Genomic DNA, 26,633 nt, shown 5'->3' with positions numbered 1-26,633 from the left:
TTATCAAGGTTATTTTTTTTTGTTTTTTGTTTTGTTTTTTGTTTTGTTTTGTTTTTGTTTTTGTTTTTAGATAGAGACAGAGAGCATGCAAATGGGGGAGAGGGGCAGAGAGAAAGAGAGAGACAGAGACAGAGACAGAGAGACAGAGAGAATATCTTAAGCAGGCTCCGCACTCATCTTGGAGCCTGAAGTAGCACTTGAGACCACAACCCTGGGATTTATACCTGAGTTGAAATCAAGAGTTGGGCACTCAACTGACTGAGCCACCCAGTTGCCCCATTTTATCAAGACTTTTGAAGCATTTGCATAGGTTTGTGCTTTGCACAAAGGAAACTTCTCACAGTTAAATCTATTTGTGGTGTTACCTCTTTTGTAATCACTAATATACATATTTGCATGTTCTTTTTTTTGGCTTTCAAGAATTTGCCAATGATATTGGCATTTCCAAAAAAATTTTAAGACTTATTTCTCAGTTCTACAGATTTTGCTTTATTTTCATTAATTGTTCTTATATTCATAGATTCCTTATTTCTGCTTTCTGTAGATTTGTTCCATATTATTTTCTAAGTTTTAACTGAATACTTAGCTCATTTATTTTCATTTTTCTTGTTTAATAATGAAATAATTCAAGACTATGATTTTTTCAAATTCCAGAAGTTTTTATTGTGGTGTTCCAACTGTCATTATTTTCTAGAATCCCAGTAACTATAGTTTTGATTTCCTCTTAGACTTAGTAATTTTTATAAATTTAAGAAATAATGTGAGTTCTTAATTTGATGGCTGCACTATTAAATAAATATTCATTAATCATTTTTTATTAGAGTAAAGCCTTTATATTGTTTGTTTGTTTACTTAATCTGCTAGATCTAGTAAAGTCTAAGGGTTTATTAAGTACTCCCGGTTGATATTTTAAACAATTATATTTGCTCAAATTTTACTTTGCTGTTTAGTCACCGGGCCACTCAAGAGCAGCAGGGAGTGGGCCTCCCTCAGAGCAGTTGAGGCAGAGAATTTCTTATGTTCTAAAAATTTCTCTCTTCCTGTTTGGTGGTAGCTTGTCTGAAAAGATGGCTGCCATTAATTCTTTCTCTCCTGTGTGAGGAGTCTATTTCTCCACTCCCTTGACTCTGGGTTGATTTGTAAGAGTTTTGAATAATGGAATGTGATGGAAGTGATATGCTAGCTTCGTGCCTGACATTAAGAGGCCCGGAATTTTCAACAAATGGGGTGACTGCGTGGCTCAGTCAGTTAAGTGTCCGACTTTGGCTCAGGTCATGATCTCGTGGTTCATGAATTCAAGCCCTGCATCAGGCTCTTTGCTGTCAGCGCAGACTCTGCTTCGGGTCCTCGGTCTCCCTCTCTCTCTGCCCTTCCCCCCACACCCTCAAAAATAAATAAACATTAAAAAAATAAAAAGAGGCCTGGAATTTTCTGCTTCCTGGATTTGGTGCCCTGAGGCTACTCTATTCTCCTCTTCTCCGTGTGGAGGAGCACTGACGACAGAGAAGTGAGGGAAGCAACTTCTTGAACGTCCAGCCCAATCAACCTTCTGATGACTCCAGCCCTAGCCACTCTCTGACTACAACTTCATCAGAGATGCCAAATGAGATTATACAGCTGATTCTGGTCAACCCACAGAACTGTAAGAGAAAACAGCAAATTGTTGTTTTAAGCCAGTGTGTTTTGCAGTGGTTTGTTACAGAGTAATACAGAAACAAGCAGCAACTCCTGCCTTTGTCTAGGAGGGTCATTCCTGGTTTGTGGAGCTGAAAATAGGAGGTGTTGTAGGTTTCCCCCCTTTTTTTGGACTCTTAACTTGGCACCTTTTCCAAAGTTGCTGGGAAGGAGCCAGATCTGTGCGCTCTCCTTATTGCCTCCTTAGCTAGAAAATCACATCGCTAGAATCCAAGGGCCGCCTGGAGAGAGATAAGATCACTGGATGAGAGAAAGATAGTACCTCAAAGGCAGCTATCACACATTTCCCCTTCTGTTTCTTGATATTGCCCCGTGCTATTAATTATGAAACATAGGCTGTTATGATGATGAGTAAAGGCTGAACTGGGGGAGGACTGGGAAAGGTGTTGCAATAATGAGAAGACTTTGCCTGTGTCCACACTTGCAAGTGCATTCATGTGAGCTGGGCCGGAGACACCCTATCTGCCAGTGGGTAGCTCCAGGTTGGAAAGTCTGCCCTGATTCTGCAGTCAAGTGAAACACGTATGTTCAAATCGCCCTTCACGCCCGACAGTCTTTAAAGGTCAGTGAACCACTGCAGCTGACAAAGACAGAAACACACATGGTACCATAAGGAATTGTTTTTTTTTTTTTTTTATAAATGAATCTTCACACTCTGATGCTTAAATACTCTCTCTTTCAAGTCTCATCATCCTATAAAACCGTGGCACATTCGTCTGCATCTGTCTAGTTCTGACAAATTAAAAAAAGAAGACAAAATAGAATTGGAGACAGGAGATCCAGGAAAAGTGATCAGGTGGCCAAAGTGTCATTAGTGGGACTGGCTCTAACATTCAGCCCTTTCAGGAGAGCCAGACAGAGATGTGTGCGGAGATACCATGGAGAGTACGCTTGAGAGGTGGAATTCGTTGAAAACGTTTGTTGGCTCAAGAGGAAGTAGGTCTGAAAGGTCTGAGCCAGTGTAGTATACTCTGAATACTGTTTCTTCATTTTGCTTTTTAAAAACCAGCCATTGCTCTTGACCATCCTCTCTTCCTCGGTCACATGGAGTCCACCGTATGCCCCGTGGGTCCTGCTAAGCAGTAGGACTTCTCCAAAGAGCCTGGTTTTAATTGACATTTTGGATGAGTCTGAGAAATAATGTTTTAATGTACTTTTCTAAGATTTAAAAAAACACTGCGGCATGGTCATGCTGAGTGAGTGGAAGTCTGACCCAGGACTAACTAATTTTATTCAGAGTCTTCTCTCCCAGCTAATAATCCTGAGAATTTGTTTTACTGCCCTGTCCCCAAGTTAAACGGCTCTGAATACTTAGAACTGTCATTAATACAATCATTATTTCATTTGTGTTGAGGTATTTGCCTTAAAAAATTGGTGTGAGGGGCGCCTGGGTGGCTCAGCTGCTTAAGCCTTCGACTTTGACTCAGGTCATCATCTCACAGTTTGTGAGTTCAAGCCCCAGGTCAGGATCTGTGCTGACAGCTCAGAGACTAGAGCCTGGAGCCTGCTTTGGATTCTGTACCTCCCTCTCTCTCTCTGCCTCTCCCTGACTCGTGCACTGTCTGTCTGTCTGTCTCTCTCTCAATAAATAAATAAATATTAAAAAAATTGGTGCCAGAAGATAAGTTGACAGAGATGGCTTGGCCAACAGCGTTATTTAGCTTGGCTGTCAAAATGTAAAATTATGAAATTACTTATTCATCTGCTGTATAGCCCCAACCTCATCCTGCTCCATTTATATAAGCTCATGGATGACGGCTGTTTTCTTCTTTTGTATAATGTGAGGAATGAATTCTTTCCTTATGCCTGTTGCTGCCAAAGTGCTTTCCCCAGAGTGGAGGGAATATTAATTTAAAAAGATAACAATTTTACTTCTATGATGACTATATTGTGCCAGTGAGTGGTATCCTAAACGGGTATGTGTTCTTTAGATTTTCGGTACCTCACACACGTACCATTTTCCTATCCACAGCCCTGTCTGCAAGGCTAAGCCCCCTATCTGAGAGACTGGTGCTGGTCATGAAGCAAAAAGTTTCATGCTAACCACATCTACCTTTTGCTGAGTGCTTCTACCGTTGCCATGCTGGGCACTAGTTGTTTTATATACACCATCTCATTTTACCCTCTTAATAGAAAGAGTGGTTAGTACTATTACCCCAATTTAAAAATGTAGAAACAGGGGCACCTGGGTGGCTCAGTCGGTTAAGCGGCCGACTTCGGCTCAGGTCATGATCTCGCGGTCTGTGAGTTCGAGCCCCGCGTCGGGCTCTGTGCTGACAGCTCAGAGCCTGGAGCCTGTTTTGGATTCTGTGTCTCCCTCTCTCTCTGACCCTCCCCCGTTCATGCTCTGTCTCTCTCTGTCTCAAAAATAAATAAACGTTAAAAAAATGTTTTAAAAATGTAGAAACAGGCTTGGAACACAAAGGAATTTGCCCAGGGTGTCTCTGCAAGTAAATGATAGAGTAGAGATTTGAATCCAGGTCTGTTTGACTCTCTTTCTTTTGAGCAACATGTGCGTTTAGATTGGAATGCATGTAGGGCAAAATGCATCAAGAAGTATGGCTACTTAAAAGAGTTGGCCACCAGTAATAATATACATTGGAGAGTTTGTTTTGGGTCCCAGTACTTCCCCGCTGCCATCATTCTCTTCCAGCTTTTTCCACGTCTCTGGTTGTTCCTTCTTCAGAATTTCAGTGCCCTTCAGCTGTATTTCCTGGAAAAGGGCCCCAGAGTCTTACTCTTCCTTTCAATCAAAGCTTGCTTGTCCTGTGTGCCTGTCCCTTTCACTCCTTCTCTGTACTTTCTATGTGACATATCTCTAATCTGATCCGTGAGCTGGATCCACTATGAAGGTTTATTCCTCAAAGGTGCTTTCTTTCCATGCAAGAGAGATGGCCAGTTATCTTCCATATCCATTTTCACATTCTTCCTTCAGGGAGTAGAACCCTCGAATTTCATTGGGCACATGACCATCTAGCATTGATTACATTTCCCAGCCTCCCTTGCACAGATCAGTTCAAGAGGCAATGAATGATACTCAAAGGTCTGACCTACTGTGGTGCATGAATTTGCAGATGGGGGTGGCCTCCTCTGCACTGAGGTGTGGCTATGTAACCTATGTTCTCATCAGTTGGATATGAGCAGAAGTGATGTGTACAAATTCCAGGTTGTGCCTTAAATCGAAGGGGTATACCTTCCCCTTTTCTTTTTCTTTTCCTTTTTCTTTTTTGGCTGTGTAGATGAGAGCCACACTGTAGGGATGAAGAAACATGAGAAGAAGCCTAGGTGCCCAATAGCATGGAGCCATCATACTGACCCTGGACAGCTTCTCCCCAGAGGGTTATGTGTGTGAGAAAGTTTTATCCTGTTCAAACCTTATATTATTTTGAGATTTTGCTAGATCAGCTGAACCTCTAACCTAAATAATACTATTCCTAAAAGGAACCTCCTGAACACAGCGTGGTATTCTAAAGGAGTTTCCCCAGTATTGGGCATTTGGAGTGCTGTGGCAGGCTAGCCTGTTGATCTTCTGGGAGCTAGCTGGGCCTTTGCATGCCCCTTCAGTTTTGACCGTGTAGTTGGGTACCTAGTCCAAATTTACATAGGCTGATCTCTACCCAGCTGGCCTGGAGAAGCCTTCTCAATTTTCCTGGACTCATCTTCTCTTCAGGTAAGGGTTAGTATGATCCTGCCAGAGTGCCTCTCAAATCTAAACTAAAGGAAGACAGTAGTCAGAACCCTGAAATATCATGGCTGCTGTTTGAGACTTGCCAGACACACAAATGGAAAATTTATAGCACTCAAAATCTGGGTTTCATTTAGGAGAAAAAAGTATTAATTTAAGTTATCCAACCTCAAAATTGGTTTCAGGCCTCCACTGGGACCCAATATTCTCCCTAATTACGAGATCATGTAGAGTTGGATCTGAAGTGAGACCATGACCCAGTATCAAAATGCCTCCTTTCCATTTGGAAACATCTCACGAATTCAGGCTGCGCTAATGAAATATTTGTGATAATTCTCCCCAGGCTGGCCTGAGCTTATGTTCTGTAGGGTCTGGAAGAAATGGCCTGTTACACTAATAATTTAGTGACAATGTAGGAAGAATCTTTAAGAGGAAGAAATAGAACACCTTGAATCCTTTGGAAAGAGGCAGACTATCAAATATAGCAAAGCTTTTGGGGATCTCAGCACCTTAACTGTAAATCAAAGATGTTGTCAATAACCAGTTAATCTTATTTGTTCAGAAAAAGTGGACTCGACAGAGGCCTCCACTTGGAGAGACCATGAGTTGCATCCCCCGCTTCACTTCCGTCTATTTAAATGCTCCCTCCTGGTTGCAAAGCCTTAATCAGGATAGCAAAAGTCACCCCAGGGGCCTGCATGGGCCTGACTTCAGAATTCTTCCCAGTGTCCTCCCAACTAGTTATGTTGCTGCTTCTGACTGGTAACATTTCACACTTCTTGAACACTGCTCTGGTTCCCAGGTTCTGCCCTTCCTGCATGTCGGTGAGACCCTGGGAACCAGCTTCAGCTTTGCCTCCCCTTGCTTCTTGACCTGCTCTGTGTCTTCCCCAGTCAACCAGCCTTTCACCAGGCCCTGCTCTATGGGAGGGTGGCTGCGGACTGGGCTAGAGCAGGTGCTTATTCACCTGCCGAGAATGAGGCTGCTTCGGAGACACACAGACAAACCAGACTTTTGGTTAATGTGCCTTGTGCCCCCTTGGCTCTTACTTCAATCTAAATCTAACTCAGGAAGGCTAGACTGTATAAACACATCCATCTGCTGGTGTGGCGAGGGCAGTTTGGGAATGTAAGTTGCCATGCGGAAAGAAGCCATCTTCCTGCTCACCTGATTTGGAAGGATTGAGAGCTGGGGATGGGGAGGCTGCATGGACCACGGGAGACAGAGCCTTCACCTCCTGACTCAGTAAGAGGTGTGAACGCGAAGGTCTCCAAGACTCTGTCTTTACCTCTGAAGAGGTAAAGACCAAGTTCTTCACCTCTGAGGAGCATGAGAAAGGCATGTTTTCCAAGGGGCTCTGGTCCACACTGGATGTGAGCATAAGGTAAAGATCCTGTTCCTCCAGCCGGTCCATCTGCCATCATCTCCTGCCTCCTGGCTAGCCTGTCTGAGGCCTTGCTGGTCTCCTGTCCCAGTCCATCCTACTGCTGAGATTCCAAATGCCAACATGGCTGACAAGGTGCTGAATGATCAGCCTTACCCCCTGCCATGCTCCCTCCTTCTCCTCACCTGCCAGCCCTGTGGCTTCCTTTCAAATTCATGGACATGTGTGCTTCATGACCTTTGCGTATACACTTCCTGGAACATGCTACCTCCAAACTTTGCTTGGCTAAATTCTACTTATAACTCATGTCTCAGGTTAGTCACTTCCTCACAGAGGTTTTGCCTGCTCACATCCTATCTCATTCAGGCCCACCTGGTAATCTCTCTCATGGTTTCCTGCCCCTTTCCTCTTCAACCTTTGTCATAATTTGTCTATTTGTCTTTCTCTTTGCCATGATACTGCGAGCCCTTTTTGGACCATTGAATTCCCCTCACCACCGAGGACCTGGCACACCGAGGGCTGCCAAAGCATTTGGAAAATATAGCAATGAAGGAGCAGCTCTTGCTTCCAGGAACATGGGGCAACATTTGTCAAATACTGCGTTAAGCCCTGTGAATGTTATGATCCTATTTGTATCCTGTGAACAAGCTTAAAAGCTTATCTTTTTTGGGGCGCCTGAGTGGCTCAGTCAGTCAGTTAGGTGTCTGACTTCGGCTCAGGTCATGATCTCACAGTTGGTGAGTTCGAGTCCCTCACTGGGCCCTGTGCTGTCAGCTCAGAGCCTGGAGCCTGCTTGGGATTCTGTGTCTCCCTCTCTCTCTGCCCCTCCCCCACTCATGCTCTGTGTCCCTCCCCCCCCCTCTCAAAAATAAATAAAAATGTTTAAAAAAAAGCTTATCTTTTTTTAAAAAGTGTTTATTTATTTATTTTGAGAGAGAGAGAGAGAGACAGAACACAAGTGGGGAAGGGGCAGAGAGACAGGGAGAGAGAATGTCAAGCAGGCTCCGCGTGGTCAGTGTGGAGCCTGATGTGGGGCTCAGTCTCACGAACCGTGAGATCATGATCTGAGCCAAAACCAAGAGTTGGACACTCAACCCACTGAGCCACCCAGGTGCCTCTTAAAAGCCTATCTAATGGGCACAGGGTGGTCACTGTTATAACTATAATAGCCATGATTTATCTAATCCCTATCTATGTTATCCTAAAACCTCACCACAACCCTGTAAGGTAGGAATTACTATCCCCATTTCAAAGACAAAGAAATGGAGGCTCTCAAAGGCTAAGACCAGGGCCACACAAATAGTAAATGACAGGGACAGGTTTCAACCTAGGTCGGTCTGACTCTGGGGCTTCTGTGCTTTCCCCTTAATGCTGCTGCTTCTGAACTGTGTCCCTTCGTACTTTCCCAGCCTCCTGGTTACAGACTCCGTGTGTGTGTGTGCGTGCGCACGCGTGTGTGTGTTTGTGTATGTGTGTCTACCTGGAGGGGAGCCTCCTAGCTGGGTCCCGGGCCTGCTCACAGTGATCAGCTCCAGAGTGAATTCAGGCAGAGAACCTAAATAAACCCTGTGAATCCAGACAGTCCAGAGAAAAGAAAGGTGACCTCATGCTGAGTAAGAGCCATCTTTGTTCCGTCTGCAAAGACCCTGCAATGTGCAGGGGGTATAGTGGTTTGGCCCACTCCCCCTTCTGCTGCCATGCTCACCACCTCCTCCCAGTTCAGAGAGAAAGAGGATTCTTGAGGCTGAGAGATGTGGCTGGGACTGAGGCAGAAGAATGCAGTGGTGAGGCAGTTTGGAGACACGCCACAGTTCTCCACAGCTTATCTGCTTTTCTGGGAGCTTCAGCTGTGAAGTGGTAAAATAAGGAATCAGCACAAAGCCCAGTAGCAATTGCAATAATCCTTATCCCCTTTTTGGCCATCGTGATTTCTACCTGGTCCCTCCATGTTTTCCAGCTTTCTTTCTTTGAGTACAGAGACTTTGTCATACTATTTGGTCTAAAAGAAGCTTCTGGAATAGCATCAGACACTTGCTAGGGGTTCAAGAAATAAGCTGTCTGACAGGGGTTACAGACCACATTGCAAATTTGGTGATGGAGTAGAGGCCTGTGTTGTTGGCTTCTCCCAACTCATTGTTCTTTCTCGGCTCAGCACTCTCCCCCAGCCTCTCCCCTTTGCCTTCCCCATGTAGGATGTGGATGCCTCTGGGAGTCGGCTGAATAGAACTCCAACTTGTTTGCCTTGAGACATCCTCTTCCTACCCTCCACCCCAGACAAGTCCAGCCTGTCACTGGGTCTGCTGTTTTCAATATTAGGGGTCCTCTGTGGGCATCTCATGGAGATCCCTCTTAAAATGCCAAAATGTTACCTGGGGGGAAAACCCCTTCAATGCTGACACCCAGCACAACGAGCCATCCTTTTGAGGCCAAGGAAAGGTCACTCAGGATCATTAAATCTGGGGGTGGTAGTGAAAGTGACCCAGTGGATGGGAATGGAGGGGAGGCAAAGGATGAACGTGTGCCACAGAGCACTTAAAGAGGAGTGAGCACGTGCGGGAGGTGAGCATTTGAAGGAAGTTAGCACGTGAGCTCATCCACCTCGTCTGGGAGAGTCCTAGACAAAGGGGGACAAAGAGATTCCATGCATCTTTCGATCTAGTGCTTACCTTCCCAAATTTGTTCAAAGACCCAAGAGAGACCGGTTTAATCTCCAAGGAGATTTCTGTTCCTATGTTAGTCACACGGTATAATGTGGACTAGTCACAAAGTTGTTCATATTTTACGAATATTTTCATCAAAGGGATTGGGGTTGAACTCCTCCACCCCTTGTGTCATTTTTCAGAGGAAAATGACGTTTTCAAAGCTGTCACATCTACATGTTTCCAGAAGGGAAGAACAGGACATGAACGAAGAGATGTATACATCTGAGGATTGCTAGGCAGGGTTGTGGCAGGACATCTGACAATCCTTATGTTCTTGTGGAGAGAGTGCCCAAGTTAATGGTGGGGGGTTGTAGGCACTTTCTACAAGAATGGAATGCAAGCCCATTTTCTGAAACTTTGAAGTAGGGCATTTACTGGTCTACGTAGGCACCTTTTCACTCTTCATCCTCTTCCTCACCATTAAGTGATTTCAGGGTCATTCCCTACTCCCTTCCAGTCTGCTATTATTCTGACTGATATTAGAATAGCCCACTAAATAGACTCTGGGGGAAAGGAGAATTTTCTTGGGTTGTTTGTTCATTACTAGAGTTCATTGCTACTGTTATAGACAATGACTAACTATCATTTTGCAATGGGGGCAGATGGGGACAATGATGGTTCTGTGACTCTGGAATTCACATCTGGGAAAACATCACTGTCCACTCAAGACCATTGAAAGAATACTGGACACTGGCTTTTTAAGCTCTCAATATTTTTCACTTTTAATGGTTCAGATCTTGGGCCAGCACACCAGAAAATATTACCTCATCATACTCTGTCCCTGGGTAAAGAAAAAAAAATTATGAACTGAACGAAGATTGAATTTCATCCCACAGCTCTGAGTGGGGCTCTCGTGGAGACCAATAGACAAAGAGAGTGACAGGAAGACCAGAGGATAAGTTTTAATGACAGTGACCTTGCAAATGAGAGTCCTAGGAGACCTGGGCCATGGGAGCAAAGGTGGTGCTGGAGGCTGGATGTGCTGTAAGCAGAGGGGACCATGGCTGAGAACCACTGTGTCCTGGCATGACCAACCACTCACACCTCCTCCTTCTGATGTAATCAGCCAGAACATTTTTCTACCCACTGGGGAGCCTAGCTCAGACATCATAGGTCCAGTTCTACAATCATGCCTTAAAGCTCACATCTGCTTCTTTCTCCCTCTTTTCTTAAATTACCATCACTCTCATTAGATAAAAGCAATTAAGGGCATTAACATTTTTTGGAGAAAAAGAAAAGAAAACCCCAGGCTCACTATTCTAACATGACAACTATTAATATTTGCGGACTATCTGTTTGCTTGTTTATTTCCACATCTCACCATTTTCACATTTCAGTGGATCCACTGATTTTGGGTGATGCAAGGGAAACAAGGATCCACCTCCTCTTCTCCTTTTTTTTAATTTCTAGATGGGAAACTGAGTCCAGGCAAAATTTAATTGACTAACTGACAGTGTCTCTTGGATAAGCTGTCCTGGGATTAGGACTGAGACCCCACTGAATGCTTTCTACTTTATTTATAGGTCCCTTTTTACTCTCACTCACATTAAAAGTTGAATTATGAGGGGTGCTTGGGTGGCTCAGTCAGTTAAGTGTCTGACTCTTGGTTTTGGCTCAGGTCATGATCTCATGGTTTGTGGGTTCAAGCCCTGCATCAGGCTCTGTGCTGGCAGTGTGGAGTCTGCTCGGGATGCTCTCTCTCCCTTTCTCTCTGCCCCTCTCCTGCTTGCTCTGTCTCTCTCAAAATAAATAAATAAAATTTAAAAAATTATAAGTTGAATTATGATATGGGAACAAGATGGGGCTTTATCTAGAGAATTTAAAAGAAATAATCTTTCATTTGGGTACAGGGACTAATAAAACCTCCAGACTCTGATATCTCCTAATGCGAGATTTTAGTGTACTTTAGATGCATGAAATTGTATGGAAACTTTTGGAAGGTTACCTTAAGTAGGTCTCAGTGGGTGATGACTGTTTTGTGGGAGAGTGTCCACTGGCCTTTGGTCCTCTGTAATTGAGGGTGGGTTTCTTTATAGCTCTTGGTCAACAAGCAGCTGTTATAAATGTGTGGTGTTATTTAAAAGCCCCACACCGTGTTTTCCCAGGTGTTTCCACTTCTCAGTGTATAAGTGAATAAATATTGTTTAAGTCTCCTGTGGCATTCCATCCATCTCCTATATTGCTTGAATGATGTTTTATTTAATAGAGTTAATCAGTCACCATTTTGTTATCATGGTTCATATAAGCTGTATTCCCAGAACATATCAAATGAAATCACCCTTTGTATTTGAGGTAATGATGATCTCTTCAAGAGATTTGATACAGAGGAGAGGAATCATTGGAGCGTAGGGACCTCCAGGGGTCCCCTGCTCCATCTTTCAGTTTTATAGTTAGCTAGGATCGGCCCCTTACAGTCTCTGCTCAGAGAGAACACAGAGGACACTGGCCTCACCTTCCATCAGAGGACAGTCACATGCTTGCTACACAAATTCATTCTAAGCAGTACATTCAATGGAAGCTAAGGAATGTTGAAAAGTTGTTTTAAAAAAATAAATAACAATATACACAGACTTGCTTTGAGAGCAATTATTCTAATTTATAAATGTTATATATAATTCAAAGAGGCCTTTTCTGTTATAGACACAAGCTGTAATTTTCCTAGTGTCTCAGACCTAGAGATTTCAGACCCAATGACTTGTTGCTCCATCAACAACATGTGGGAAAAGTCTCCTTCAATTGCCTGATTACCTACTTTGAGGCATTTCTCATCATTCCAGACACCAGTGGTAACACTTGGTGGATGAAGAAACCCAGTTTCAGGGAACCACACTACAACAGCAACTGTTGAATTTTTGCCCCAGAAATTCAAAGTCCAGCATGGCCTTGTGTATGGCTACCTCAGGAGTTCCTCATGAGGAGAAGGTGACAGGAATCATCGCTCCCTTACGTGGCTGGAAAAACTGAGCCACAAAGAGGAAGGTAGGGCACGGGTCCAAGGTTTCTTCGCAGCCATGAGACTGTCTTGGCTCCCTCCGTAGACATTTCTTTGCCTTTTCAATAGGTGGGACCATCAACAACATAAACGTTAACCAAAACAGACTTCAAGTGAGTTGGCCTCTCGTTTCCTGATATCATGGCACTAATGCTGAGAATTTAATGAGATCAAAAAAGGCAGTATGTACAGTTTGGGATAGTTTGTCTCCATTAAAAATTTCCTTACAGAGTACTACTTTGGTTTTTAATAGCTAAAAGCCTGTTCAAAAAATACACAGGAAGGATAGCTTTTGGACAGGTTCCTGATGGTGGAGGCGGCTGTGGCCAAGTTCAGCTCCTGCCTCAGATGGACAACAGGGTACATGGGCATTTTCTACCACATGTACTGACGACTCCTGGCGGTGAGAGGAGCCTCATGCAGGGGAGAATGGAGTAAGGATGCTGCAGAGAACTGGACAAGCTGGAGCCAGAGGTTGTGAGACCACTCTTTATTTAGGATTACTAGCCAGGTCTACCACTTAGGTAAAGAAAATCGATACTGTTAATGGGGGACTCCCAGCCCAGTCCCAGCCTAGGAGAAGAAGATCTGGGGGTTTCAGGCTGTCTGTTCAACATGAGGCTGTTGTGTGACTGCCCAAGGGAAGCCAATGGATTTTCAGACCACACTGGGAGGTGGGCGCTCCTCCTTCAGCTGACCAGCCTTCTTTATTTTGCTCTGCAGTGATGAGATCACACCTGCTGGGAAACTGGGGGCACCTTAGTCAAGAAGGCAAGGTGGACAAACTGAGAAGCCTCCCAGGAGAGCTACGTGATCATAAGCATCACCTGGCTTCCTTGTTAAAAACGCAAATGCCCAAACCCAAGTCTGGACCTACAGCATCAGGATCACCAAGGGGATCTGTCCCTTCGGTATACTCTGAAAGTACTTATAATCAGAAAGTTTTGTGGTACATGAAGATCATGAAATTTTTTAAGCAGATAGCATAGTGCCTGGCTCATTGTAAAGGATCCAATTATTAGCTATATAAAAAAATGGTGAATGAATAAAAGAACAAGATTTACTCTGCTAGTTGGTTAAGGGAGACTAACTGATACCCTAATTTTTCTCAGTGGTGTGTGTGTGTGTGTGTGTCTGTGTGTGTGTGTGTGTGTATTTCTCCTGCTGGTGGACACTGGGATGTTAGCTAGGCTCAAGTTCTTAAGTCAAAAAGATGAACCCTTCTTTTGGAGAATTTCTGGCAATTAGTTTGAGGAGATACATATGTACAGAGAAGTTTTCTGATCACAGCAGGGGCCCACAGCCTGTTGGGCTCACGCACGCTCTGACCACACCTCAAATCTTAAAGTAGGGCTACCACAACCCTGAGAAGGAACAGGAGGACTTCTCAGTAAGAGGCAGGATCTGGGAAAAGTAGCCCATCCATGGTGGACGAGGAAGCTGTGGTCTTGGGCCTTACCGGTTTAATTCTTTTAAGCATTAATTAAGTCCATGAAATAAAAACATAAACTTTGTACATTTTCAGCCATTAGCAAAACTAAGAATGGGTTTCTGATGACAAAATAGGGCAGCTGTTAAGTCTCCAGGCTTGTTTTCATTGGACCTGGGCCTTTTAGACCAAGCTCTCTAGCTTTTGGGACCATTTATATCCCTTTCTGCCCTGAGAGCCCCCTTCTCAGTTAGGTGGTGAGTCTAGGTGGGGCAGGGCCCTGCTTTTCTGCTAGCCTTTTACTACAGCTGTAAGTCACTGCAGCCAGTTGCTCCTGGCTGGATCTGCCTGCTCCTGGCTCCCTGTTGGTGCTGGGTTCCTGGCTGTTGTGGTTTTGTTCCTGTTGTGATTCCTGGCTCCTGATAAAGTTGGTCGAAGTCAAGTCTGGAAGTACCACCCCTCCTAGCAGAGCTCCAGGCTCCTCCAGGTGTTCTGGAATAGGAGGAGCTTTATGAAAAAGGGACCTGGCAGGGACTCTCGCCCTTCAGAGGATCTTCCCCGCAGCTGCTGCTCTTACCCTCCGCATGTCACTTTCATGGCGACTGGTGAGGAGTGCTGCTTCTCCTGGGTTTTCTAAGCAGTTTGAATCCATGACTATGCACACTGAATTGATGGTTTTTTAGACTGACAAACACAATGAAATTTCCCTTATGACTTATCCTCAGTATGAAAATATAAATGGAAACCCAACCCTCTTATTTTTTTTCGGAACTGAAAATGAAATTTAAAATTCCCAGCTGTCATCTATTACTATAGCCTTTAGTTCAAGTACTTTTAAGATAAATGACCTTTAGAAACAGACCCAGACCTTCTAAAATCCACTGTAGCTGAGTCCTGCCAACTTAACTGTCATCAACAAAGGCACAGAGCACGTCTCTTCTGCAGTTTTCCCATGAAGACTGGGAGCATGGCCTGTGATAGCTTTTGCCTCTTGGGTTGACATTCTTTTGAGAGGCCTCTACCCTGTTCCTCTGTGTCTCCTTAGGAGTGCTCAAAGGCACTGAATCCCTTGTACTGAGCTCTCTGGGTGTTTAGGAGCCACCTGAAGAACTTGCCCTTGAAATAACCCATGTGCCCTTCTGAACAGCAGTTCTAGGAACCAGCCTGGGGCAGTCTTTGAGGACTTCAGTCTGACCTGAAGACAGTAAATTCACAACCATGTGACTAAAAGGGGGCAGACATCTTTCATCATTTGTTCTCTATGAGACTCCAGGCTTCATAGGGAAGAGGGTCTTTTCTATAGATTTACTAACGTGCAGAAAAATACGTAAATTGCATGCCTGTGAATATGCCCCTCCCACATACACCCTCCTTCTGGGCCTGTGCCTTGCCTGGTCTCCATCCCTGACCTGTAATAGGTAATTTTCTTATAGTGACAATGACATGTGCCAACTGCTGTGCTAAGCGCTTCATGTACGATATTGCGTGCAATCCTTCAACCTTCTCGTGCGCTCATTTTGTGGAGTCAGAGGGGGAGGGTAATTAGCTAAAACCGCACAATGTGTGACAGAGCTGGATTTCAAAGCTAGTGTGCTTCCTGGTGAAGTCTGTTCTTATGCTGAGCGATCCTGAGCGGATACAGAAATAATCACACTAAACTGAACTCTCCATGCTTCACACTGCAGTCTTGTTACATGAAGAGGGACAAGGGAGCCATTTCTGTGACCTGGACATGGGCCAGTGGAGGGATGGGAGGCCCTGAGGCCCTGAGCATTTCTGGTGGGAACTGCTGACTGGTGAGAGGGACGTCAGAACTTGGCAGGAAACTAGAGCGGATTATTACACAGATGGCTTCTAAGTTCCAAAGACAGGAAACGGTGGTCATCCCTGTGAGCAAAGGTTTGCAGAGAGAGAATCGTGCCAAACCTCATTTATTTTTGCAAGTCCTACTAGATTTGTAGATGGGGGCTGACAGATGGAGTTTATCTGTGTTTCAGCAAATCATTTCACACGATGTCTCACAGCACATTTAGAGAAAAGATGGATAGATGTGGGTTGGATGTTGCAGTTCCAGTTGAGATGGTTCCGAGAAGGTTCAGAGTGCTGATTAATGTAGCAGCGGGCATTTGTTCTGAGGGCCAAACACAGGGTCAAGGGTGTAGCAAGCATTTAGTAAATATTTTTTGGTCATATTAAACTCCCGGGGAGGTCTTTAGTGGCCCCATGAAAGGTCTCTTTCTTTGATTTAGCAAACATTACAGAATAGATGAGTTTGGGAAGTGGAGAGAATAGCAGGTCTGATTCTTGACAAAGGGAAAGAGAAGTTGGGTCTAGTACTGTCTTTTTTTTTTTTTTTTTTTTTTGGCCTCTGGTGCTCAGCCTCGCAGTCCTGGTGATGATCCAGGCAGGATGAGCACAGGTCTCGTACCATGTGAGGACACACTGTGTTTCATGAGCACTTAGGCATTCTAAGGGGGAGGTACCAAGACCTACTGCGGGAAAATTGCATGTGTGTGTTTTGGTTTCCTGCCCATTGCCCATCTAGAACCAGATCATCTGTCTTATCTGTTTTTCACACTGGGGTTCTGGTAAGATTTCATTTAAAGAAAGAGTTCTTTTTTTCGGCTAAAAATGCCTGAAAACTGCAGACTCTGAGGATATCTAAGATTCCTGTTAGCTCTAAAAATTAAGTGGTTTTATTAAAAAAATTTTTTTAACCGTTTATGTTTTTTGAGAGAGAAACAGGGACAGAGCATGAGTAGGGGAGGGATAGAGAGAGAAGGAGACACAGAATCTGAAGCAGGCTCCAGGCTCCGAGCTATCAGCACAGAGCCTGTCGCAGAGCTCGAACCCACGAACCGCGAGATCATGACCTGAAGTTGGCCGCTTAACTGACTGAGCCACCCAGGCACCCCCCAAATTAAGTGCTTTTTAAAAATTGTACTGGAGGAGGAAAGAATGCTAAAGGCAGTCTCCAAAGAAATATTGGCTGTATTTCTCATTTGCCTTTCACCTCCTGGTCCTCGGTCTCTCTGGCGAATCTCTAAAGGTGTCCCCACCTCTAGGCCGGCATCTCCTCTCTTGGTAGTGCTCCCTCCTAGCAGGTCCCCAACAACTAGGTTCCTGGAAGCTCCTTGTAGCAAATGGCCTTCTTAAGTGTCAGCGACTGATGGCTTCCCTTTAGCCGCTATGTTGTTAAAGAAGACTCGGATAGCAGAGAGGATCTCTGACTGATAGAGTTTTAAGCCATGTGGCCATGTGAAGAATTTGAGGAAGGGAGGGAGGGATGCTTCGGGCCAGCCAGTGGAGCCTGCATGAATCTTGCTTAGAGAAATATGGGCTTTCACCAGGTTTGTTAGTTCATTCAAGATTATTTTTTAAATTATCTACTATTGGCCAGCACTCTACTAAACTCTGGGGATAAAAATTGAGTAAAAATAATTGCAGTCGCTATGCTCATAAAGCTTATAGTCTGGGGGGAGGTGGCCAACTTTGCTTAAAAATTAATTTATTAATTCAACAATTATTCATCGAGTGCCTATTATATAGCAGTGAATCAACCAGATGAAGTTCATGCCCCCATGGGGCTTATATTTAAATGAGCACATAATTAAAAATCTGACATAAGTGTCTAATGAATGTTAAAATGGAAGTTTTGACTAGGCTCCAAGGTGCAAACAATTCTGATGAGGAACCTAATCACCCAAAGCAGATTCCAAGGCAACGTCTGTAAACTGGCCCCATGATGCTTGGACCCCTCAGCCAGATGAAAGATATTAAAAGGGGTCAGGGTGGGGAGGATTGGCAGAGGCACTTCTTGGAGAGAGCTGCCCCTGTGCTGTGAGTCCCCAGTGGCTCTGCCACCAGGTAGAGGGGCTTAGGGAGGGCAGGCTTCCATGGGCTTCTCCTCAAGCCCAGGGAGGTGAATGAGACTGATCCCAGAGTGAACACAGAGGTCTCATGTCTGAGAAAGCGGGAGCAGCCTGTGGGAACTGGATAGAGACAGCTGTGACAGGGTTAGCCTGGCCACGTGTGGTGTGTGTGTCTCCTGTGGAGCAGAGGTGGCCGTGTGGAAGGAGGTCAATGTGGGGTCTTCTTGGATCCTGTCCAAAGCCATTGACTAGGATAGAAGGACTTTAGCAGCAAGAAGATAGAGGTGACCACCAGATCCAGAGATTGGGGAAGCAGCCACAAGCAAACATTGGGAATAAAGAGACATCTGTCCACTGCAGGAGAGAGGATCCAGAAGGAAGCTCCAAAGAACACCCCACAGGAGAAACAAGTCAACATTAAACCTGTGCTGGGCCCACAGAGCACAAAGCCAGCTTGATGGTCCCAGTTCAAGGAGGAGCTTACTTCCTCCCTACCTCTGCTCACCTGTCCCAGCCAAGGAGATGTAAGAAAGTGGCCAAGAAGCTGGGACCGGGGCTGGGAGGAGAAAAGCAAAGTGGAGAGACAGAGAGACACCTATCGGCCTCCTTTACAATGGGAGTCCAGCCCAGCTGGGGGAGGAGGGAAGATTTAATGCTAAGTCAGGTTTGAGGTCTTGATTGATCTCAGATTGGACTTTCTAACTACTGAAGTTAGAGTGTGGTTTTGATTGCGGACCTGCCTGAAACCTAAGTGGGCTGAACAGTTATGGTGCCTGCCAAGTTTGTGTATGATGGCTGGAGAAAAATCTCTCAGTGAATAAAGTATACAAGCAAATACAAAGGAAGGTTTTATTCTGATCATGTTACAAGTCTTCTTGTTCCATATACCAGGGTAGCAGGGCTCAGAAGGAGAAAATCACAGTTATGCGGTATTGGTAACAAGGAACTAATCTAACCCACAGGGTGGGGGATGGCTTGCTTTCCTTGAACCTGAAGACTCCAGTGTCCTTTTTCCTTCTTCCTCCTCACAGCGCAGAAATGCTCTCTGGGACTAGGCTCTCACAGACACTCAGTTCCTCACACACATTCAACTCTTTTTCTCCTCCATGGCTGGCTGTGACTTAGTGTGGAGACTGCTCTCACTGTGGCCTCAATCCTGCCCTAGTGGAGCCCTGCCTGACTGCGAGTCCTCTGGGGACCGGTGGAGGGACCAGAGGAGCTGGGCCGACCGCTCTCCCATGCCCCGCACTGGCCCACTATGTTTGGGGTTCAGTGCCCCCACCCACGTCCCATGGCTGCTGGCACTTGGGCCATGGTCATCTGCTCACAACTTGTAAAAGTCAGAGGAAATGTTGACTGGAACCCAGGCCTTTTGGCATTCAGGCTCTTTCCACAAACCACATTTGGGAGACTGATTTAGGTGTTGCCTTGACACTCTGAAATGGAATTTTTGCACAAGCATAAAAGAAATACATCTGGGCATTTAACAGAGTGTTGGAGACGGGGTCTGGTAAACCCGCCAAGCTATGCTTCCATAGGATGAGCTTTTCCAGGGTGGAACCCTGGCAAGGCCCCTGGCCTTTGCAGAAGGTAACTAAGTCAATGGAAGTGGACGGACAACTTACAAAGGATGGGCTCTTTTGGAAGATGCCCTTTTAACCTTATTTACAACATATGCCATTGTGTTTGGCATTTTCTAAATGTGCAGGGGTAAAGAAGAGAATGTCTGGTTTAGGAAAGCAGGTTTGTTAAACTAGTGGCCACTTTTGTGTGAATTAGAAGCGTGAAGCAGACATGGGTATGTTTCTTGTGTCTCTGTCTCTGGCAGGTGGCCATTTGACCAAGAGACAGATCACAGACTCTTCAGCCATGGGAAGCAGAGTTTCAAACAGTCTAGGTAGTGAGTGTGCTGGTCTACAAATTCAAGGATTAAGCCCCAGTTCAAGCTGCTCTGTGAGTTTTGGGCTCTCCTGTGTAAAAGGCAGGCACTGGCTCTAGCAGAAACAATAGCTTCAGGATTAGGTAATTTTTACTTTGAAGGTTCTTTATTTGGTTGACTAGTACTGAACGTGTATTGTATACTGTATTATGTTGTTTTCAAAAACAGAAAGAGATACATAGACTTTTCTTAATAGTGCATTTATATACGGTGTTATTATTACTATTACTATTATTATTATTATTATTAAACACAGGTTAAGGGACCATAGTGGGTGCCATTCTCAGATACAGCACCTCTGGTTAGAGCTGATGCCCGACAAGTGGGGCCTGGGGCCAGATCCATGTCCCTGGGTCACAGAAGAGAACTTTATGGATCTTCTTTTCCAGATGTAGTCCCTTCCACCTGCACTCACTGGAAGTGCCATGTCCAAGATCCTATCACTTCATCACCTCTGGGCTCTTCTCTGCTCTTCCTCTACCTCTTCCTTGTCCTCCTCCTCCCTGATCTCTTTCCCTGTGCTTCTCCACTTCCTCTAGCTCCTTCCGGCTTCTACTCTTCTTTAATACCTACCATGTGCAAGGTACTAGAGACAGAAAGGGGTAGAAACCAGCTATGAAATGCTAAATCTGCGGGACATGAAGCAATTGATGGGGTTCACAGGCAGGAGGCATCTCCAAGTCCTGGAAGGGGCCAGTGAAGCTTTCTAGAGAAGATAGGACTTGAGTTGAGTTACAAGGAGAGGGGAGGAAGGGCCAGGATAATTTGGGCCAGCGCACGGCATTGGTGAAGCTCTTGAGGTGGGGATACATAAGGCATGTCAGCTGAAACAGTGCCTCGGAGGGCAGTTTTCTTTGTCAGGACTTGTGGAGAAGCAGGCAGGCTCTGACTGACCGTGGAGGGTGATGGACGAAATGCCGATTAGCCCAGTATTTCCCAGAGTGCCTTCTGAAGGGCATTAGTCCCGAGTGATGTACTATAAAAACAGATCAGTCATTCATAAGCTTGGGAAATCCTGCATCATAATACCGTACACTGGCTTATTAAATGTCCGACAGAGGAAAGGAAAAACCCTGTTTAACATTGTTAAGTGTGGCATTTTCCAAATTGATTTGATCCTATGACCAGTTGTGGAAAAAGCATTCAGCAAAAACACACCTTGTGTGGGCAGGCGGTGGGAGCCAGTGAAGGTTTCAGAGGGAGCGAAGTTCATTGCTGTGAAGGAATAAAAACTCCCTCTCATCTGAGAGGTGGGTGTGGAGTGTATGCAGATGAGTCAGACACCTGCTATCACAGCGGTCGATCGCCCTCTGTTTTCCTGGGAAGAGACTGCGTTGTGTAGGTGAAGAAGGGCGAGTTTTCCTTCTTTACCACTGAGAGCATCTATTGCCCTGGGGTATTAATGAAAACTCAATGCACAAGCCAAGAAAATGTTTTCACTGGCCCGAGGAGTTGCGTATACATACGCGTGCACATGTAAACTTGCTGACTGACAACTCTTTTGGATCTCATATCCTTCCTGCTTTTCCTTGTTTAGCCAAAGCCTGAGCATCCTTTAAGGAAAAGCTGAAGTCATCTCTCTTCTCTGCAGTCTTTGCGGACTGATCCTGGCCTCTGGCTTGCCCCTTACACCCACAGTCTCGCTCTTCTTCATCTTTCTATCAGCAGCCCACAAATAATCACTTTATGATACACCACCTGGTTCTTAAATACAATTTCCCTTCCCCTTCCTCTCTGTTCCCAGTTCAGTAGTGCCTACCCTGTGCTGTGCCCCCAGGGGTCTAGTACCTTTACTGCTGAGGGCAAGTGAATGTGCGAGGGATCCACTCTCCTGCTAGCCCCAAATGAGGCAGAAAGAATGGAATCACTTCGCTTTATTTCCATTGAAGTGATTCTGGAATATAGCAAGTCCTCGTTCATCATGGATATGTTTCTGAAGGTCAGTATGAACCATGAAGAGGCTAACGGCTAGGCAGGACAATGAATTAACACAGCAAAAAAAAAACGGGGTGATAGACAACACGATCTGCTGGAGTTTCATTCTGCTTTCAGGCATTATTGCGAGGCCACTACTGGGGTAACGGGATTAGATTTCCCAGAGCAGAGACTGTCAGGAAGAGAGCCGCAGGAGGTTGGGCAGTGCAGGAGCACCGGATGGACCATCAGGTCAAAAGAAAGATAAAGTATCCATCAACCAGTCTTATCAGCTGTATCTCCACAAAACTTCCAGAATCTATCCACTCCTGGTCACTTCCACTCCATCTCTGCTAGGGCACCATCACTGCCTCTCACCCAGGACAGTTGTAAGACCTCCTCTCCTGGCTTCCATTCTGGTCTCCCTACAACTGATTCTTCCCACAGCATCAAGGGCAGTCTTTGTAGAATATGAATTAGATCATGACCCTCCTCTGCCAATCCTCCACACCATGAAGCCTTCATGATACACCCAGAGTAAAATCCAAATGTCTTTCCTGGGTTTACAAGCCCTGCCTGCCATGGCCCCTGCCTTCCTCTTTGGCCTTCCTGCCCATTCGTCTCCCACTACACTTGACTAGTACTAGCCTCTGACTTTCTCCAACGTGCCACGCTCTCTCTAACCTTGCAGGTTTTGCACTAGTTGTTTGTCCTGTGATCTTGACGTGGCCAGTTCCTTCTGGTCATTCAGATCTCACCTTCAATGTCAAACTCTCCAAAGACATGGCTTTTCTGGCCATGCAGGCAAGATACCCATTCTCCTTCTCTCCTGCCATCCTCCAGTAGTGCCCCCTTTTCTGTGATTTCACTTTCCACAGTTTTGGTCCCCTCCCCCCTGCTCCCCCTCCACCAATCACTGCTCCAAGAGCAGATCTTCTGATGTATTATTGTCAGAAGGTTGGTAGTAGCTTAACACTATGTCACAGTGCCTGTGTCATTCACTTCCCTTCAGCTCATCACGTAGGCATTTTATCCTCTTATGTCATCACAAGAAGGGTAAGTACAGTATGATAGGGTATTTTGAGAGAGAGAAAGAGACCAGTCACATAACTTTATTACAATATAGTATTATAATTGTTTTATTTTATTATTGTTATTTATCTTTCACTGTGCTTAATTTATAAATGAAACTTTATCATAGGTATGTAAGTATGGGAAAAAGCAATAGAGAGTACGTTTCATGGTTTTAGGCATCTATTGGGGGTCTTGGGACATATCCCCTGGGGTTAAGGTGGGGAGACAACTGTAATTTAGTTCTTAATAGAAGACTGGGGTGCTGGGAATCTCAGAGTATAGATGCCGTGAAAGGACCATAGCTCCCCTGGTTCACCAGGGCTTAGAATGACAAATAAATCCATGTGGAATGAATAAATGCTAGTTGTAAAGCCTAAGCTCTTGAGTCCTCTGTAAAGAGAATTTCCTCATCTGTAAAATGGGAATGAGAACACCTACATCAAAAGGTTATCAGAGAAAATACATTAAAGAATAATTGCAAATTATAAGGCTCTTGGCAAGTACTAGTTAACATTATTGCTCAAGTCGAGTCAGTTTCAGTTTTGGTAAAATGGGGATAATATTCGCTTTCTAGGAATTTTTCAAAGATAGAAAAGATAGTCCCATAGACATACACATACTTAGAAGAGAGTTTTAAATGTTGCAAGCCCTTTCTTCCCTGTGATGACAGTGGAGAAAAGAGGCAGTAGAGAGACCTCCTTAAATGCTTGTTTGCATCAAACAAAACCCTAACATGCTGGTTTGGAGCATATAAGACTTCTGGCTAAGAAAATGAAGTTTGGGACAGGAACTGGCCCAGAAAGGCAAAGTCACAGCTGACCTAGTAGGAAACCAGGAAAGGCAGGCAGATGCCCATAGTTTCTGAAAATTTCATTGTGTCCACAAAATACAAGTGGTTGGAGGACTTAAGGCCTGTATGAAATCATGTCACCCCCTCCCCCCTTTATAAGTGTTTTCCAGGTCAGTCCTCTAGTCCAGAAAACAGTGTGAACCACATGGGTAATTTTCAGGGTTCTTATAGCCACATTTGTGAAAAGTGAAAAGAAACAGGTGAAGTTAATTTTAATAATATAGCTTATTTAACTCAATATGTCTAGAAGGCTATCATTTCAACATGTAATCGATATAAAAATTACTGAAAAGATATTTTGTACTCTTCTGATCTCCAGGGACTTTTAAAGGCATGTGAAACTATATTTGAAATTGCATCTGTCTGTCTATCATCTATGTATCTATCTATCTTCTGGAAGTGACAGTTGGGAAGATTACTCATTTAAAATCAAATTGTGTTTCTCTCCTCTAACTCTGGTTTTTTTTTGGGGAAGATTTATGAGAAGCCGTGTTTCTTCAGGGAGGGACAGTTTGTTCCATGGTTTACATGGTTTACAAAGTTAGAGAATTTCACTAATCAAATTGTTGCTATTAAAAAAGAGTCAACTTGGAAATGGATTAGAACTAAACATGTCATCAACAGAATGGGCTGGAGAGAGCAAGAAAATTATTATAGAATAAAATTATCCAGAGATTATTGTTCACCTCTGACACAAAAGTCTCTTATTAATTGTCTTGGACCGTTTAGATATGGATTGGGTGAGTTTTTTTTTTTAGTTTTTTTTAACGTTTATTTATTTTTGAGACAGGGAGAGACAGAGCATGAACTAGGGAGGGTCAGAGAGAGGGAGACACAGAATCAGAAGCAGGCTCCAGGTTCTGAGCTGTTAGCATAGAGTCTGACGCGGGGCTCGAACTCACGGACCTCAAGATTGTGACCTGAGCCGAAGTCGGTTGCTTAACCGACTGAGCCACCCAGGCGCCCCGGATTGGGTGAGTTTTATAAAGGACAGGCATCACAGCCTGGCCATGGATGATCCTCTGAGGGACTGAAGACTCATTCCAGCATTAGACTCTATAGCAAGCTGAAAGCACAGCTGCCCTGCTGGACGAGACTGGAGTTTTCACATGGGCACGTTAACCTTTTCGGAAGCCTCTATTCACCTTGCTTATGAGTGGCCTGGTGTGGATGGCAGACATGTGGGTTGTTTGCTTGATGCTAATTACCCGGAAGGCCCAGTTTTGCCAAGAGATTCTGCTTTGATCCATTAGCAAACATACCTGCAACACTAGGCCACCAACAGAGGATCTAGTGTAGTGCTGCTGATGGGCTGCAGTGGGGACCATGGTCTCTGGGGAGTTCTCATGGAATTAGTCCTCATTTAGAGGGATGCTTACTGTTTACAAGCACGGAAGGTGGCCTCAGTTCTGCAGGTGCCTTGGCCATCTCTGGAGAACCACATAGCACCCCTCAGTCTATAGGCGTGGTGGGGGCATTGAGGCAATGGCTTCATAGATTCTGGTAAGCTTGCCTCCACTACCAAAGGGCAAGACACTCAGTCTCCTGTCTATTTCTGTCTACTTCCATGTTTAAGAAACTCCACCTTTCTTAATCAGAACTGCTTTCCTTGCTAAAAAGAGAAGGGGTACACTATCTTGTGTAGCAACAGGGATGATCCCACAGTGGAATTTCCAGTGGTCTCACTTTTGTTAGTTGTACCACTAAGGCGAATGGATGTCTGTTATGATGTCCAATTTTCCAGACTCTGTGACATTTAAGAGTTTGCCATTACAAATCACCTTTAGGGAGCAGCAGAGAATATGGAAAAGCTTACTCAAGATTCACTCCCATTTAGGGCTTGTATTCAAGTCAGAGTCCTTGAAAAGTGGATATGCCAGTGCCTAGGTGTCAGCCTCTAAGGCCAGGCTCTTCAATGAGGCATCCCAGTCCAGATGTTGGGAGGAAACACAAGAAGGCACAGAGGTGCCGAACGCTAGAGGAGTAAGCATCCCCGGAGCTAACTCTGCCAATATCGTGGACTCTGAACATGACTGCTTTCAGTGGTATTAGCCAAAAAGAAAAAATGGAAAAACACTGAAATGTTAAGCAAATATCATAAGAATGAATCTGTAAAGTGAGACTAGTAAAGTCAGAGAGTTGTTTTTCTACTAAACTTCTTAAGAAGTCAACGTTATTAACAAATGGCAGTGACAAAAAATATGACTAGCAATGGTAATGAAAGCTTAATGTTTTAATAACCCTTATTAAGCTTCGTTTTACTGGAAGATGCCCCCTAGAAAGCTTAACCGTAGAAGACAGTGTGAACCTTCTTTTTCTTTAAAAGGCAGAGGATTTGGCTTATTGAAACATCTTTCCCCACTATGAAAATACAAATGCGGTTGCCTACAAAGGGAACATCATAAAAGTTGACAATCAGCTGTGACCACCTGGGGGTTGCAGAGAGTCACAATCCCTGGGACAAGAAGGCAAAGTGAGACATCCTCACTGCCATGAGAGAAAGTGGGGAAAACAAGCCCTGGTCTCTTTCCTCCAATCGCAGCCTGTCCAGGAAAGAAAGTCAGTATTGACTTTAAACTAAAATGGCACTGAACTTTGCAGCAGTAGCTGTGAATGCCGAGAAAGGAGGGGCCAGATGGGGATGAGGGGAGAGTCTTTGAGGAAGTGGGGCTGCAGCTGAGTGCTGAGCACCCGAAAACATGTGAGGAGACAAAAGGGTGGAGAAGCCAGAGCCAGGAGGTGGGTGGAACTGCTTTCCCCTTCCTCTCTCCAAGGTCAGCCTGGGCCTCCTCTTTCTGTTCCTTTACCTACCTGGGGCTTCACACATGCTATTCCTCCCAACCAGAAAGTCCTTTTCCTTTCTTCACTGGGAAAGCTTATTCTTCAGGTCACAGTCAAATGAGCTCTGCTTTTGTAAGTCTTCCCTGATCCCCTAGTCTGGGTTACCTCTCCTTGCTCTATGCTCCCATGGAATCCCCAACTTTCCCCTTCCACACCACTTATCACACTGAGTATAACTTAGTCCTTTCCTGACTACTCTGTAGTAGTTGGGACTCCACCTCATTCATGCGAAATCCCTGCTGTGGAGCTTGGTGCT

At 44.8% G+C, this 26,633-nt stretch overlaps 1 protein-coding gene across 3 annotated transcripts in view; it reads right to left on the bottom strand.

Moving 5' to 3' along the window:
* The window catches only part of ANTXR1 (ANTXR cell adhesion molecule 1), a 221,566-nt gene that overhangs the window by 12,469 nt on the left and 182,464 nt on the right, over positions 1–26,633 (bottom strand). Inside the window, exon 18 of one of the 3 annotated variants that reach the window (XM_047851232.1) lies at positions 7,832–8,611. The exons of 1 other annotated variant lie outside the window; for it this stretch is intronic. In XM_047851232.1, coding sequence (XP_047707188.1) covers positions 8,369–8,611 — 243 coding nt within the window. In that variant the 3' untranslated portion in view covers positions 7,832–8,368. Of the gene's footprint in view, positions 1–7,831; positions 8,612–15,802; positions 16,019–26,633 lie in introns of those variants that run through there. One more of the 3 variants, XM_047851234.1, reaches the window with a different exon arrangement.

Source organism: Prionailurus viverrinus, chromosome A3, assembly GCF_022837055.1.
Source record: "Prionailurus viverrinus isolate Anna chromosome A3, UM_Priviv_1.0, whole genome shotgun sequence".
NCBI classification, from domain to species: domain Eukaryota; kingdom Metazoa; phylum Chordata; class Mammalia; order Carnivora; family Felidae; genus Prionailurus; species Prionailurus viverrinus.
Note: the sequence above shows the minus strand (reverse complement) of the source record. Positions and strands in the feature narration are given on the sequence as shown.